We start from the raw sequence: 18,042 nt of genomic DNA on the forward strand, positions 1-18,042 counted from the left end.
GGAGAAAGACAGTGAGTGGGAGCCTGGAGTGTGTTGGGTTTAACACCCACAATTAGGTCAGGGGAAGAGGCGGTGGGACTGATCCCCTTTCCTGCACGGCACGCGTGTTTACCTGCGACTTCTCCACCGACGCGTTGTGCTTGTCACACATGGGGCTGATCTCCATGCCCCGCTCACGCTCCCGGTCCCCCTGGCTGAAGAACTCCTCCATGATGCGGTCGGTCCACTGGCGGTATAGCTGCAGGGGCTTGGTGGGGTTGCTCAGGTCCGCACAGTGGACCATGTTCTGGAGGACCTAAATGAAAGCCAGGCGAACAACAAAAACCTCAATATACTGAAAACGATCATTTCTGCGGTCAGCTCCCATTTCTGATGACTCAAGCGGGTGTTGTTTATTTGTGCTTCCCAGAATTCAGTGCAGTTATGCACGACATCAAACGCCAAGAGCCTACCTGTATTCTGTCTGAATAATTATCTAATAGGAGGACTCCGGAGCTTGTGACTTTCTTGGTTTCCACCATCGTTTTTAAGTCTGCGAGGAGATTCATGTGTTTGGACATATCAGTGGCAAGAACCTACAAAAACACAACAACACAATTAAAACACTCTTTACAGAATCATTCAGGGTGCGACAATATACACACTGTCAGGCACAGAATATATATTCTGTTCTGTACACACACGCATTGATAATTTGTGTTGTGTGTGTATATCTGTGTGCATGTTCTGTGTGTATATATATATACAGTAATTACTATAACACCATGACCCAATAATGTTATGTAAGGATCTCAGAATCCCCAGTCAGGCCACAGGATACTCACAATGTCAATGACCATCTTCCGCAGTGATTGTCTCTGTTTTTTGGTCAGGTTTTGGAAAATGTCACAGTTCTCCTCCTGTAGCAGCTTAAAGCCCACGGCCAGATGATGGTTCTCCAGGACAGACGAGTCGTTGTACATCAAGGCAAGCTCAGAGTCTGGAAGCAGCACAAACACACACACGCCGATGAGCTACGCGGAAAAATGGACCTGGTTACATTTTTTTACAAATATTTTTTTATTGTCAATGTTAATGTGGTGGCAGAGGAGGATTCTGCTGCATCTTTAAAAGGATATTGTTTACAAAACCATAACCGTCAGCCGCCGCTACCATCTTGTGTTTTACCGATTTCTACTGAATGATAAACCAGGAAACGAAGATTACCCCGGTCAGAAACGGTTTAAAAAGTCAACAACACGCGTCCTTGCTTCAGGTCAGGGGTCTCTGAGGATGGCTCCAGTCGAGCACTCGGCACGGTTCACCCTTTGCTCAAGTGCACTAACGGCTGCCTATGCGATGCACAGCGCGGGATGGCAGTCATTTGTGTTCACGTCGATGAGTCAACTAATGGCAGTGCGCTGCCGGGGACCCCCTGGGTTAACACACTGGAGCGTCAAGGGGCGAGGGGGATCCAGGTCTGCTTCCTGGACGGCGTGTCCCAAGTCAAGCGAGAGGACAGTGCTGACGGCGGTCACCCAAAAACACAGTGACCATGAGCCGACGGAGACTGATGTCGTCTGAGGATAAGCGAGTTTAATAAAATCGCAACAAATCGAGAGGTTGCTCATCAGATACCGGCCTATGGTTTTGAGGCCTGGTTGGGGGCTGATTTTGAAGTGCTTAATGTTAATCTAGGAAAGACAGAGTAGGACAGAAAATAAATCAATAAAAATACTCACTTGTGTTAATGAGGAACTGGTTGGAAACCCCAGGGTGGTCTACATCATGAATAGCACTGGCGAAAATGGCAGCAAGAATCTCTAGATCTGTAAACACAGCCTATCAAGGCAAAGGGAACACATTAGTTTTAATTGTTGTCGATGTTGTTGTTATGAGACACTGATTTCACGTTGCCGGGAAAGTAAGCGTAGGAGCTCCTCCAGTAAACAGACACTCACTCTTCCCTTCAGCGCACTTGTAGGCAGATTAATTACCACTTGATGACTGTATACGATTAGGATTGTCTACATAAATATGTCTAACAGTGCTTACATACAACCGGGTCTTGATACATAAGCGTTGGTTTCAGGTTCTCTACCCCCCTTGCTGTGCCGACATTCAGCAGAATCGCTCTCCCATTAATACAGTTTCCTAGAAAGAGAGATGTGGAACTTTCCCTCTTTGTCAGCACTGAACCGGCTGGAAAAACTGTGTGTTTTGCCATTCTGGAAATGCATAATATCCCTCTGACACGACACGACATTGCAAGGCCCTCGGAGGTTCTGGTTCCAGCTAATCGGGCACGGATATGTCAACGCCGAGAGGACTTGGCATGATTTCCACACTTCTGCAATGTGTTTACCCAACAAGGAAATAACACTTTGTTTTCAAGATCTGATGACGTCAAAGGAAGTAGCGCCCCCACTTTGCGACTCTCTAAAGTATGAGGCACATTATCAGCGCTGGGCCACAAGCGGCCTTACTCACTCTGTGCAACTCGCAAGACAAATTAAGCTCAGATATCTTTTTTATATATAAAGTGTGAAGGCAGACTCATAAAGAACTCAAATTAGTTATTATTATTTAGTAGAGTGACATAAAGCCCAGCACACATTCTCTCCCATTCTTTTTAACTCTATCTGACATTTCTTTGGACTTTTACTAAAGGGAATATGAAAATATTGAATATTTCGCCTGCTAAAAACACACACACACCGTTTTAAACTGGGACTCAACAGTATCTGCATTGCAGGTGTGATGTTTATTGAGGGAACATGTCTCTCTGTGTCTCTCCTGCGATGTCTAACAGGTGGGAGCTGTGGCGATGCAACACATATCTGATTATACGGCGCCGACGCCTTTGATATTTCTGTCAGTTGTCTGCGGTAATTGGATCTCTCGCCAGCTTCGAGTCTCGCAGCGCCTCTTAATTAACTCGGCTTCTTGGGTTCAGCCTGTTATTCTCTCACATCTGCACTGCTGTTCCTCTGAAGACATTTTCACAGGCCCGACACGCAGACTGCAATCAAAACTCTCGGGGGAAACAACACCTTAATGAGTGTCCCAGAATCCCCCCAGGACCGTGATAGCGTCAGACTGGAATTAAACGTATATGTACATGTGCAGCGGTATACATTTAAAATAGGTTACACTTGAAGTGAGCCCAATACCAGTCGCTTTACCTCCGATGGAGCCGCGCAAAAGACTGAACCCACAGTAAAATAAAGATCTAGGCCACGTTCCAGACACACCGTCGCACAGACGCTTTCAGGGCACAGGACACAACTCCCGCAGTGAAACACGACGCTGCACGGCTGTGGTTTGCACTCCTTACCTCCAATGCAGGGGTGGATAGCAGCACGTGGGTCGACTGCGCCACGTCAGCAGCGTGGATATTGTTGTGATACGCAACGTCTCCATGGTAATGATCTTCTAAGGTCATCAAGTAAGTTATAAAGGTGTCTAATGGAATTTTGAATGTTTTTAACAAGTCTCTCTCCTAAAAAACACAAAAACAAAATGCAGACCGTGGAGTTAGCTGGGGTTTGTAAAGGGAGTGAGAAGAGTGTGGTTATGAATGAGTGAGGATATTATTACAGTATACAGTACGTTGTGTATACAATATATATATATATATATATATATATATATATATATATATATATATATATATAAAGTAATTTTAATTGAACTCCAGATTATTAAAACAGAGCTCAGACATCTTAACACATACTTTATAAACTCTTTTCCAGTCATACAGTGGTAACGATGTATCCTACACACACTTCTTACATCATGTGACAGACTGTGGTTGAGGAACAAATGATCTTATCGACTCTTTTTCGGAGGTATTTCTAATGAAAAACCCTTGCCTTCCCTGCACCGTATCTCTCACCTGGAAGATCGTGTACATGATCACCGTCAGTGGCCTGTTCCCCGAAAACTCGGTGACTTTGAAGACATTAAGGCCCCATTTGTTTACATCTTCGATCTCCTGTAAGAGTCAGTAACACCATGTCAAAGCTCTGTTGGTAGTAAACACATTCACAGCGTGTCCACATTACAAAAAGGCCCACAGTTTCTCACCGACATATCCACTTCCGGCATCACACGGATTTGAACGGTACGAATAAATACGGACACTTAAAAGATACTGGAAAACTTTGATTACTGCGATGCTGCTTCTCGTTAGTGTTCACGCCGACCGGTTTACTGGTACAAGCAGCAGAAATGGTCTCCGAGGGGTTCGGGTTGGGAAACGAAACATCTTTAGCCCGCCCTGACCTTTGCCAGCGAGTCTTCCGTGTCCGTTTTCACGCCGAACCGCGGGATGCTGGAGTTGGTGAGGCTGGAGCTGTGCATGAGCTTCTTCACCCCACTGATCTGGGACATCGGCCTCTTCTTCTTGTCTTTCTCTTTCTGCGGGGACGGCATCTCCACCTCGTGCTGTTTATCTGCAGGAAAGGAAAGGGGGATGGATGAAGTCGCTCGGTATTAGCATGTAGAACTCAAGATTGAGCTCAGTAACATTTACTTGAACAGATAAACTGCCTAAAGGGCATCGTCATCATATTATTTATGTTTGTCTAGTGAAATAGATTTCAGATTGATTAGGTGTGAAACGGAAGGAGCTTGGAAAACATACTGGGTTTGAAAGTGTATTTTCTGTTTTATTTTATTCTGTAGTGGCTTCTTTCTTTCCTATTTTTATTTTCTCTGGTTCCTTTTCAGAAGAGCGCTGTGGCTCGGCAGCCTGATGGATATCGAGGCCGTCGTCTGTGCCCCGGGGAAGCCCACCAGAGGAGGGCGGGTAAGTTGGTGGGTCGGGTGATCTGGAGCGGAAGGAGGCCTGTGTCTCGGGGTTTTGTGTTGGGAAGGAATTCCACGGGAGTCCCTCCAGGCGGGAAACGACATGACTTATGCATGAGTGCGATGAGAAGGGCCTCACGTGCACAATGTACATCATTCTCAATCAGGTCAATCCCAGAGATCAAATCCGTGAACGGCGATTGTGAATCTGATCAGTGGGAGTGATCGCCACTGAAACGGATAGCTTAGAATATTGTCCTGACAAATGGCTGTCCGAAGAATAAAAAAGACAGGACTTTCCTTTAATCCTGACACCGAACTGCTTCATGGTAAAGAAACAGATCATAGGAGAAACGTCAGCACTCACGGTGGACTTTAAAAGCATTGTGAGATATAAACAGTGCCAATGATGAGATGCACAGATGGGGTTCGCCTCCTGTGAAGGTTGTCCTTCACACTGTAAGCAGGCTGTGTTTGTTGACTGCAGCAACTTCTGTCTACGGGCAGAGGAAGCATGTCACATGGGTTCTGACCTTTGACCTGGCAGCTACTCCATTCAGAGCATGCACACAACAGAAACAAGCCTTCCCACATCCATATCTTACTGAAGAAAACACAAACTTGTGCATCGCAACATCTATATATATATGCGTGTGTGTGTCTGCATGTATAGATATTGTTCTGCATCGTCCTCAGAGATTGGGTAACTTTAGCTGTGAAATGGCGCAAATCCAATAAGCTGATGCATCATGGCCTCTTTAGCGCACATTGTTCCTCATTTTGTCAAACTAAGAAGAGCCAGAGGTTTGCCAGAGGACTGGTTCATGCAGGGAACTCATGGCATTCTTTCCACTCAGTGGTGCTTCAGGGGTCGTCTCTCCACGCAGACACCGGCTCTTGGTGGCTCGGCTCGGCGCTGCGTGGGGCGAATGCCAATGAGTCTGGACTGCAGCGCACGGCGTCTCCACTGTAGCGCTGCGTCTTTCTACACTGAGCCTTTTGTTTATCCCGCGGTGAACGGCTCTCCACTTCTCTGAGAGAACACCATCTCTAAGACTGTGATGCCGAGAGTTATGTTTGAACCTCAGTAAAAAGACCAGGAATGTTTAACAATATACGCAGTGAAAGGGGGCTGGGGGGTCATGTTACTTAATTATAATGATGCTGTTGTCACAAATGTTTTTATGATAAGAATGAAATGAAGGAATATACATTAATATTTGAACCACTATTCTATTGTATACGACTATGTAACAAACCCATACTGAGACCATGTGGCACAAAGACACTCGTGTGCAATGAGCAAAAGCAACATGTGCAATTGCTGTTTTTTGTGACAGTTTGTTTGTATAAATAAATATATATATATATATATATATATATATATATATATATATATATATATATATATATATATATATATATAAACACCTCTTATCTAAATCAATATTTCAAAGCACTTCTCTTAGAATGATTCAGTAGTTTGTTTATTCGTCATAACTGCTGTGAAGACATTTTTGATACCTACCTAAAAATGTACTTGATATGAACTCTGAGACCTGGTTCCCCGACCGGCTCATTTCAGAGAGATGGGTGAGCTCCCGGTTTAGCATCCTCTTAAACTGGAAAACACAAAAGAGAAACCAAGCATTAACAATCCGCACGTCCTATAACATACTGCGGTGTCGAGTCACCCTCCTGATTTACAGCACATGTACAGCTTTTAAAGGAATTACATGGACAGATTTTGCTATGGGAAATTCACTGGAAGCTATTCTAAACAGGAAAAAGAAAAATACTTCACTCTTACACAAGTATAATGCATAATGCTAATCCACAGGGGTCTCATTTGTTCATTTTGTACTTTTTCAGTCACTGTAATGTTTGGCGAGAATAGAACAGGACATTTCTGGAGAAGTTGCTGGGGGTTTGTTCACACATTGAAAGGCAGATCTCAATGGAAATCCTTTCAGAAGCTACCGATATAGCAGGTGTGATATTCGCTCAGACCAGATTAGCTCCAGTCCACCCCCTCCGCCCGCCTGCGTTCCTCGCACTTCCAAAACGGGTGAAATTGTGTCTTGAAATTGTTCTCCAATTGTTTCCCTCAGGAAACTAGGCCGAGGCTTATGAACTAGATCGGGAAAGGACTTGACTCCAGACTTATGAAGCTGGATTGTGTGCTAGTGTAAGAGGCTGTGTGTGTTAGGATGTTCCTCAATTTATTATTTCACAACAAAGGATATTGCAGAAGGCCAACATTAAAGAAAGACCATCTTTAGGAAGCATAAAACATTCACACTAGTGAGTCAGGAATATGAATACATCTTCCACGCAGAATATTTCCAACCGTCTAACCCTGCAAAACAGTTCCAGAGCCTCCGTATGCATCACAAACCCTGAAAGGATGACCAGGCTGTCAATCTATCTCATCAGGCTTAACATTTTACAGGATGATTAATAAAATACGTGGAGACATGATTTTCATAAAGGACACAAGATTAAATATCTGAAATGAAACAGGAGATGCTGCCAACCTCGATCTGCAGTCCCCCCCCCTCACTCTTAATGGGAGGCAGTTAAAAGCAATGTGTCAAATGCACAGCACAGGTCAGGGGTAGAAAATAGAAACATTCGTGTCCATTTTCTGTATTTATTTTTTCTCTCAAACCAGGTGAGAGCACAGTGTGGGTTTCCTAAAAAGCCAGGCGCTGATGGCTAGGAGGGAAGATGGCCCCCAGCCACCGAACGAGGCTGTGAGATGGATTCCTGAGTGGAGGGGTTCGGGGATGGCATTTTATGCCAGGGAAATCCTTAGCTGTCTGCGTGGGAGGAGAGGGGGTTAGAGAGCAGCCGCGGCAGAAGCCATAAATAAGTAATTATGGCATATGAAGTCAACGCTTCCCTTCGCACAAGGTAGCCACCGGTGATGTAACACATACATAATTTAAGGTGCTGATTTTGAAGAGCTGACAGCAGGGGATAGATGCAGATTTTTTTAAAGAATACATGTTGGCCCCATTTATTATTTCCCCGCATAATTATGCACAGCAAAAGCCCATTCATGTTCATCATCAGGGCTGTGACTGTTGTTTTCGCAGTGTTTAAGATTAAATTGCAGTTTTACGGTGAGATGATTTCAAGCTGTCACCTCAAGCACTTGTTTCATTTCTACGACGCTCAAGTCGCCACACAATAAAGATCCTGGTCCGCCTGGGACCTACTGTAATAGCAACCCAGTGTTTCTCTGAATTCAATTTGCCAGCAGGAGAAAGCTGTGCCATTACATCTTCATCACCTGGTAATGCTATAAAAAGATCTCCTGTATTTCATGTGGAGCAGTGGGCTAATGAAGACTATAGCAAATATATCTGAGAAAACCCTTTTACTATCCCAAACCAGCAATTACTGGCATCAAGCAACAACAACGCACAGCAGTGACACACAAATCGCATGACCCTTCGCCTGGACTGTACTGGCCATCCTCGATTAACCCGCTTTGCCCTGCCTACTGAAATAAGTGAGCCATAATCTCTCAGACACAATTCTTATGCAATATTTTTGGATGCTACGGCTGCTGTGGTAATTTCTGGGGGAATCAGACTGAACCGGACTGTGCAGCTCAATGAGTTTTCCAGATGCATGGGGAAAAAACGTTGCCAGTTAAAAAAGCACTGAATTTGTTTGCTAAAAGCATGCCAATCTGATTTTGAATGATTGTTTTTCAGTGTTTCAGCACAGAAGAAATAGTGCTTTTTCTTCTGTTCTGAAAATACTGAAATACAATAATTGTATCTGCCTATTTCATGCAGAAAAACATACAGTGAGATACATTTTTATTTGAAACCCGAATTCTATATTAATTTATTATCTATTGTAATATATAAAATCTTACCTTAATATATCCCCAAGACACTGAGAGCAAATAGTTTGCTTCAGGCATTTTGAAATACAATATAGGTTTTACAAAAGGAGAAAGAAAGAAAGCTGTAGCAGCTCCTGCAGCAGCAGTAAAAAAAAGGAAACCCCAGAAAAAGGGAAAACTGTTAATCCATCGAGTGTTTCTTATTTACACAATACTGTGGCTGCTTCTGGAGTGATCTGACGGCACAATCCATGGCTTCCTTGTTCTCCGACACTGAGAGATTCATCTGTAGAGATCCCGATTGAAGATATGTGACAAGTACAGCCGGAGCAAACCCAGTTTGGGGTTTGAAGCGAGAGCCAAGGAGCCGGGCACGAGCATCCCTCTGTATGCACCACGGCTTGATGAATAATGTATGTAGAAAGATGCTAAGCTGCTGGCAGGAATAGTTCTGTCAACAGCTTCCTAATAAGGATCTCATCATACCACCAGCCATGTACAGCACATGGGAAAAGGCCCACACCCCTCATAAACAGCCAATCATTTTGTGTTAAAAAAAAAGAAGTAGTGCCAGGGAGCAGCAAAGCGAAGAGAAGGATGCTGCGTGCCGATTGGCTGAAGATGAGGTAAACCCTCTGAGATTGGGATTTCTCCTCTCCTTTCAGCAGGCCTTTATAAGCCATTTCATGTTGACATCTATTTCAGAGTGACACTAATGGGGAATCATGACCCCATCCTAAAATGGCTCTTCTGTGGGAGGGGTGTGTGTGCGTGTGTGTGTCAGTGGGGGTCTGTAGGTGTATTGCAGTGTAGCTGTAAACAGACAACATGTCTTTCTTTGCATACAACCCAAAAAGCTGCATCACTTATTATTGTGAATTATTGTGAATGAGTCCTGATACAGGATAGATTAAATATCACACTGAACCAGTAAAATACATGGTGTTCAAAGTGTTGAAAAGATTCAGTGAAAGCATATTTGATTTGTCAGCAGTACTGTTTTGTGTGTTTTTTTAATGGTATGCTGCATGTTCGTGAATTTAAACCCTCTAGCAAAGCACACATGTTCACACAACACATGGCATTCCATGTGAAAACACTGTGTGCTTTTGTTGTGCTTTTAAAAAGTGCCCCCCGATGAATGTCCCTCTTCAGCCGCAATCCTGATTCTCTTGAGATTACCTCACCACGTGCGTACAGGCGTCGGCACCTCGAGTGAAAACGACCACACTGAAAACCACCATTGTCGTCATGTGCCCTCGCTCAATCTCAAGGACGGAAATGCTCTTGTTTACCCCACTTCTAAAAAAGGACCAAAAAAATGTGGCGATTCATTTTAAACTATTTGATATTATTCAGATGGAAACAAAAGCTTCCACTCTGTTTTCATTAGGTCGGATCGAGGTCTTTCATCCAGCCTGGCTCGGTCCATTTAAAATAAATAAACAAATAAAAAAGGAGCTTTTTTGCATTAGCTTTCAAAGGGACAATAGAGACGAATGAAACCATACCATGTGCGCAAATCTGTCGCATATGAATCCCGGTTTGCAAATCCGATAGTTAGTCATCTTAATTGCTGTCTCTCAAATTAAAATTTTAAAAACCACGATTGACCTACAGTCCAATTTGTCTGAATTACTTGTGAAAACGGTCTAATCGAGCTGTAACCCCCTGTTTCATTCACATATTGAGTCCTCTGAGTAAACTGGGTCTGTGTGCAGGGCAGGGCCGTGAAACTATGATTAATTCAAACCGGTATTAGCCTCGAGCATTACATTGTTTCAGAAGTTTTCCTCTCTATGCCGCTTTTTGTCTATTTCTGTAGCACAGATTTGTTTTTTAAACACCTTACAATCTGCATTTCCAGTTCAGTACTGGCTCTCACTGGATTCACATCATAATGACCAGCATATTGCACACATTTCAAAGGTTATTCATCGATTTTAAACTGTCTGTGCCACTTCCCCTCTCGTGTTTCAAATCAAAGAACGTCAGAAGAGCGCTGTTGTATTTCTTATCTCTCGACGCAGCCTTTTATATTGTGGTAGACGTCGAAACATTTTGAAAAACTTCTCCTAAAACAATTAATTTCATTTTTTTGTAAACTACAGAAATGACTTAAACGTATTCCTTCAGTTCCACATTTACAATTACAAATGACAGGAATCACATAATTGAGAGTGAACACTGCGGCACAACCACACAACAGACAAACAAAAAACTCTGCTTACGACTTTCTGAACTGTTTAAACTTTAAAATCCCAAGCAACACTTAATTACTAAAAAGACGTAACTGAAATAAGTCAAACCAGTACTTTGAAACTGCACTCATTTGAGGATTTGTAAGTTTCAATTTCTATTATCTTTTAATGCATTTTGCACTGGAGTAGACTAACTGTTCACTTTTCTGAGGTTTGAATAGAAATGTGTACATATATATCAGGAGTGAAAGAAGCAAGGACAACAAAGAAAAGGGTAAATGTGAGATATGAGAAGGACCAGGTTTTCAAAATAAACATGTCTGTGAATTGGAGGCTCCTCAGAATGGGTTTGCAAATGGCAGCTTTACATTAAACACGCTGCGAATTTCAATGCTCTATAATGCATTTTAAGAAACTCTGAGAATCTTCATTATAGGTCATGATAATTCAAATGAACAAAAAACATCAAAAGCTTTTTTATAGGGCAACATGTTAAAGCTTCAAAGACCATTCTTTAAGACCAGAGCAAAAGGTGCGACGGGACCAACATGCTTGATGCCTTAGACAGAAAGCACCTTCTTTAAGAAATAGATAAATACAAAAATCAAACACAATTAAATCACGTTAGGGAGGGGGAAACTAAAAAACAAACAAACGATGGAATCTCAGTCGTTTACTTTATGTGCTGGCCTACATCTGAGATGTATGAATCTGCTCTTAAACAGCAGATTCATGATGTAGCCTCTTGCTGTTTTAAAAACACCCCAGCCATCAAAGGGAGGGGAACAGGCAGCCGATTGCGTCAATGTGGGTAGAGCAGGTGCTTTCAAGCAACGCATCGGTGGTTATTGCACCACGGTGTGCGGGGGGGGATCTTCAGCTAGTCCCTTTCAGCTGCTTCATTACTGGACTCGAAATAATAAGGCTCCACTGAAGGACAGTACATGCATGTTCTGTCACTGAATACAGAATAAAGAAATACAGACAGTTCTCTCCACAAAGGGCATTATCGTCATTTATATCAGTTTTTAAAATACCTCTTGTACTAAGTCGGACATGACGTCGATGGGTAACAGGGCATTGTTGTTTAAGTCCTTCTTAAGGGTCTGCTATAGTTTCAATGGGTCGATGCGTGAGAGCTATCTTTACGAGAGTGGCAATAGGACTCGTAACCCATGCTATGTCGAGGAGGCTTCACGGGCGCTGAATAGAGACATTAAAGGGTCAAGCGCAGAAATAAAAGCAGGGAGTGGAGCCGGCCGGTCTCCAGAAAGGGGATGCGGACCGTAATTACTTTGTTTTTTTCTGAAAAAGAACTGTTAAGTCTCCGCTGGGCTTCCTGGAATCGGAGAGCCACAGAGCCACAGCTGCAGATGTGTGTGATGTTTTATTCTTGTCAGTACACTCTGTGCAAACATGTGGTAAGCTTTCCAGTTTAATAACAAATTCTGCTGCAACACGACAGGACTCTGGACTGCAGAGTGTCTGGGGATTTAAGAGATCACGAATCGGTGATACGTGTACCAGGGCGCAGGGCCGGATGCGATTGTGCAATGTGTCTGCCGTAGGTTGTGCGTTTGCTGTGTTTTACTGTGCTCACGTGCTGGTCACTATACTTTTATTTCATATGATTTCAATAATAGTTCATACAAATACGGATACTAACTGGCTTCTCACTTGACTGCACTCTGTGTATTACCCTCTGGGACACTGAATATTGGTCAATATAGAGTGTGCAGTGTTAATTTACACTGTTGGAATGCAAAATCAACAATAAACCCACGATGGCATATTTGATTAAATGAAAAGCCCTTTCTGAGCTTCAAAGTGATGTGCAACATAATCTTCCTCTGTATCTGCGGCCTTTTATATCTTAATGCATAAGCGTCCTTCCACACCATCTCCATGCGTTGCACAAAATCAGGAGTCTGACGAACTTTTTTCGAAAATCAGTTTAATTGTTTCAGACCAACTCTGTATTATTTACCGGCAGTGACTCCAAAAAGGCCTAGTTAATGACGGTTGCTATGAGCACGCTGGGCGCCGGCTGCGCGGTTCTTGCAGACGCTCAGTACATGCCTCAGACAGGTCTAGGTGTCGCTGTGCGTTCCCACGTCAGCCGCCCGCACAACAGCGACGCGGACACGGACAGAGCCGATCAGTATGCGGAGCTACACTGCCCTGCTGGAGCCTCAGCGCATGCTCACTCGGCGGCAAGAAAGAGAAAACAAACCACAGTATGAGGGCCAGACATGTAAATCTGGCCTGGGCGAGGGAGGGTGACATTCATCTCTCGTTCACACGGGGAGCAAATCATACCGATTCCAACGCAATTCGGAAAATATCCGCCTGTTCTTGCATGTTAGGATATAGGTTATGCTTTACATTGACCAGCATTTATCCCCCAGTCATTGTTACAATTTGTGTTATATATTATGTGTATGATGTATTTGTGCAGTGCATACATCCCCACTTTCTTATTTATCTAAGGAAACAGTTGGGGGCTGATTGCAAGTGGGGTTTAGAAATCTCCAGCCTCACACTGCCTGCCACAGAGCCCACAGAGGCACAGTTACACTGAAAACAAAATAAATTAACAGCCCTAGTCTCCTTGTGGTTTTCTTAACTGACCTTTTGCATTAGATGAAAAACATGAAGGCCTTACCCTGCATCTAAAAACTGTGTTTACTAACAGCAGGTACATATATAAGCTGCATTTAATTTACTGCTGTGACTTCACTTGACAAACCCCCAGAGTGCACCGGGGCAAGGACTTCAATGACAAACTGGCCATGATAAACTCTGCTATGATATCATGAGCATTACATTACATTACAATATCATTCACACAGACTGAACCTCCAGTCATCTAACAACATCCACATATCTAGGCATACAATGCTTATATGTAGCCAAAGGACAGTTTAGTGATTTTCAATGACTTATTTCCACACCCTTAAAATGTGTCCCAGTCCTCTATGAATCCTCTGTTCATTTCAGTCACAAACGGCATTGTGACAAACAAGCTCACACATCGTCACATCAACAGAACACAACCACACACCCCATCACATGGAATCACCACAGAAACAAAATCAGTAAGACACACCCCATTAATTATCCGCTAGCTGCGTCACAACTGAACCTTCATTGGACTTCTCTTCAATGCCATTTTAGAAATACACTTGGAGAGAAAGTCATAGTTTTACTGATACACACGAGTGGACAGGAACTGAAAATCTGTAGGTCTGCTAGAATAGAATGACGATACACATCTTTAGTGTGTGCGAACTTTAGGCCTTAAATATTCCAAACATCTATGGTTGTTTATTTAGATTTTCCCCCCACAGTTAAACATTGCAGTCTTTTAAACATGTGTGTTATTATTACATTTCTTAGCAGGTGCCATCATCTAGGGCAATTTATAATTATTATTACCTTAGTTTTTACATGCAATTGCCCATTTATACAGCTGGGTTTTGACAGGAGCAATCTAGGTAAGGCTCAAGGGTACAACAGCAGCGTACCCCAACTGCGATTGAACCCACACTCCTCTGCTCCAGAGTTTTAAATGCTACTCCACACGGCTGCCCCAACACCACGCCAGAGAGCATTATTTTAGGTATTTCAAAAACCCTGCACATCATTAAAATCTCAGTTTAGCTGTTCCGAGAAAGATCACGGAAGGTCGAAGCGTCATAACAGCTAAGGACTGATTGTAAAGGGGATTATATAATGGCCTCCACTCAATCGCTTTGACTAAACCTTTTCATTTGGGACGCAATCCACGCAATTCAAGTGACACATTACATTTTTTATTCCGTTAAATCTTTCCATATCCAGATTAAAAGGCAAAAGCCAACGACGCTAACGCCATTACTCGTTAGTATTAAACTGTTTCCATTTATATCTTACTTAAAAAGATACAACCTGGATATTAATGTTGTGAAAAGGCCATATGGTCCTTCTAAATTAATGCCAATTCTCAGTCTGTGCAGATCCGACTCTATGCTACGTTCCTCGTTTACTATAGTCAGCCACGGCTGGATTGAGACGTGGCAGAGGAGAGGATTGTGTCGAGCTGTCGTCTGTTGTTTGTCGGGTTGTTTGTGTCTTACGTAACTGCAGAATAGCGCTAGACTCCAGATGAGTCTCGCTGTTGTCAAATGCAGACTCGACAGCCCAGTGACACAAGGTTTTGCAGTCTGCGTTTCATATCAGAAGTAGGGTTTTGAGTAAATGTGTTAAACGCGTCTTCATGACACGCCAGCGAACTTTCCCTATTGAAATACAGGCTGTGGGAGATTTCGGAGTAGCGTCTCACCCTTGTCAAAGCTGACAAGCACAACAAAGTGGAGATTGAGCTAAAAGATTGAGAAGTATAGCATGCCGTAACACGGGCGATGGGAAACCATAGTCAAGCAGAGCAATGCAATGGCCATGGAAAAACTTGCAAGACCTCCTAGTGCATCTTTACATGGCAAATTACAATCGACTGTCCTCCGAGATCTACAATGACGAAGGATGCAAAATGCTCTGTAAATGAGCACTGCAAAAACACAACAGGTTACAGGTTGCACCAGCAGACAGTCAACCTTTCCATTGAAAAATGCTCGATTAATAAGCATCAACAGTAACAGTTACAGCAAGACAAAACATTGACCTTAAGATGTACACTGCCATTTAGAGTGTTAGGGCCAGGATACCAAAACATTAAAGGCAAACCACTTAAACATATAATCAATTTCTCTACACCCACAATCCTTTACAATGTTTCTGTTTCAGTTGAAAGACAAACAGTACCTGGTGTTGTTTTTGATGTTCCTAGTCACACAGACACTGCGGATATGAAGCGACTTATTAAATGAAGGAAGTCATGGGCTAGTAACCAGCTGGATAGGTACCACCAGGTGTCTATTTTAATTACACGTTTTCTATACAGATATCTGCTTTCATTTAGATTGGGGTGATCGGTCAATATGGCATTGAGGTGTTTCATGATCAGTGAAGCAGATATCAAAGTAATGTTTTGGCTGCGTGAAGAAAGTGCCATTTAGCCATTTTTTAACTGACTGAAGCCATTAAAAGGTTTGATATGAAGTGTGGCATCAGAAGTGTGACCTTCAGATTGGCTACGACAAGTCAGCTTCACAACATCTTGGCAAATGTCATGTCAGCACTCTGGTTCGCAGCACACCCAGGAGACGGTTAACCTTTACAAACCGAACCCTCTTCTTTTTTAGAAAGATGTCGGGGTGGCTTATTTCAGGACAACCATGGGCTTTTTCACAAAACCAGCAGGAATGCAATGCAAGCCCTCAGTGTAACCCGAAGGTTCCCAGTTTTATGATCATATGACAGCAGCATATGTTATTATGTTGCAGAAAACTCATGTTTCATTCACTTAAAAAGGTCTGCTTTGTAAACCAGTGTGGTTTTTTCAGAGTATTTCTGACTGCTCTGCTCAATTCTGAATGAGACAAATCATCACAACAAATCACCAGCACGCAATACAACACCACGCAGAATCATTTGGTTTAAAGTAAAGTAAGCATCTGCCTTTAAAATGTGCAGGAGCAGGCAAACATAAAAACTGAGCATAATTATACAGAGTTGAATGTCCAAATGCATGCACATAAAAGCACACATGCAGACATTAATTCTGTGGAAATACAGACAGGCATATTATTTTTGGACTCTGATAATGTCAAATTGTGAAGTGGTTGAATTGCACCGTTATATCCAGGTGTCTGAGAGAGCCATCAACACACACAGTGAAGCTCCGACTTCACGTTATCTGATCTACAACAACAACGATGATAGGAGCCAACAAGTAAAATGTGCCTGTCTGCCCCTGCCTCTGAGAACAGCCATCTTTATTCTGCGTGAGATGCCTGTACACACACTTGATGATACGTGAGCACCTGTGAGAGGCTTCTGAACCACAAAGAGCTTCTGAAAGCAAACAATCTGTCCCCCTCCTTTAATTCTGGCCCATAAATGACCAATGTCACACAGATGGGCAATCAGAACTGGGCAATCACAGAGGTCCGTCATTCAGAGGTGCCTTACCTTGTTTGAGGCCATCTCGCTGACAGAGTGCCGGGTCTGCAACGTCTCCAGCTGGTCCAGGCACCAGTCTAACTCCTCCAGGGTCTCGGTGGCCAGTTTCTGGTAGGCCTCCTCTGCAAAGAGACAGGTAAGGGGATATTCAGTTCTCTGTCGCTTCACGGGGCTAACAGAGATCTCCAGAGGATCCACCATGCCAAAGACAGCCATGTCCGGATGCCCAGTGTCCACACATGAGTGACTCTTCATAATGTTGTAAAAACCCTTCAGTGAGAAAAAGACAGCCGCTTTGCAAATGAAGAGCAGCCCAACTGTCTGTCGTCACAGTCACGAAAGTTATTGTATTGAGAGCTCAACACATGGAGTCTGTAGTTAAAAACAAATACAGCACAGCAAAGAAACCATGTATCCTGGCAAAAAATAAAATGCAGCCACTTAGTCCTCAGTGACACTCGGGATATCAAGGCCAGAACGATCCCAGTCCAGGAGAAGGATGAAGATACATCTCAAGAAAATGTCCATGTTGTCTCAGAACATCCACATAACTTCCCCACAGCTAGAGCTCTCAGTCATGCACATCCACAACAAAGGCGAAGTGCCGTGGTTCTGCCTCTCCAGACAGCACCACCACCATATGGAGCACTGACGGTAAATGATGATTTTATTTCCTGTTTCTTAAGCCTCCTGCGTTAATGACACATGGATCACAATTGCCTGACAGAACAAAAAAACACACACACACACAGACAAACACACACACAAAACAGCAGAGTTTCTGTGTGCTCAGTCCTTTAGTCAGAGTGTAGTTGTTATGAGACATCGTGTAGCCAAACATGAGGGCTGTTTCCTTTGAACCAAAACCTTAAGCTTCAGAGCGCCGCACGAGCAGGGGCTGGAGAGCTCACAAAACCCGGCATGGATTTCCCTGCCGGACTGGAAATGGCATGAATACTGCAGGCAGAGAGAAAGGGCTCCTCTGAACTGCACTTACCAAGGCTGTTTTTCAATGGGCCATATACACAATTAGATATCTCAATTCTTTAAGTATTTTTACCATTCCATTTTGATGTGAGTGTTTATGAGATAATTGTAAATGGAGTCTGATGCCTGAATCCA

The 18,042-nt window shown here is 43.2% G+C and overlaps 1 protein-coding gene across 4 annotated transcripts in view; it reads right to left on the reverse strand.

The window, feature by feature from the left end:
* The window catches only part of pde4d (phosphodiesterase 4D, cAMP-specific), a 270,138-nt gene that overhangs the window by 3,804 nt on the left and 248,292 nt on the right, over positions 1 to 18,042 (reverse strand). For all 4 annotated transcript variants that reach the window (XM_066711415.1, XM_066711416.1, XM_066711417.1 and 1 more), the window contains 9 exons: positions 16,930 to 17,042; positions 6,320 to 6,413; positions 4,267 to 4,436; positions 3,878 to 3,976; positions 3,317 to 3,481; positions 1,722 to 1,821; positions 825 to 979; positions 453 to 575; positions 113 to 295 (listed from right to left, as the gene is read on the reverse strand). In XM_066711415.1, the coding sequence (XP_066567512.1) occupies positions 113 to 295; positions 453 to 575; positions 825 to 979; positions 1,722 to 1,821; positions 3,317 to 3,481; positions 3,878 to 3,976; positions 4,267 to 4,436; positions 6,320 to 6,413; positions 16,930 to 17,042 (1,202 nt within the window). The remainder of the gene's footprint in view (positions 1 to 112; positions 296 to 452; positions 576 to 824; positions 980 to 1,721; positions 1,822 to 3,316; positions 3,482 to 3,877; positions 3,977 to 4,266; positions 4,437 to 6,319; positions 6,414 to 16,929; positions 17,043 to 18,042) is intronic.

This window comes from Amia ocellicauda, chromosome 8 (genome assembly GCF_036373705.1).
Source record: "Amia ocellicauda isolate fAmiCal2 chromosome 8, fAmiCal2.hap1, whole genome shotgun sequence".
NCBI lineage: Eukaryota > Metazoa > Chordata > Actinopteri > Amiiformes > Amiidae > Amia > Amia ocellicauda.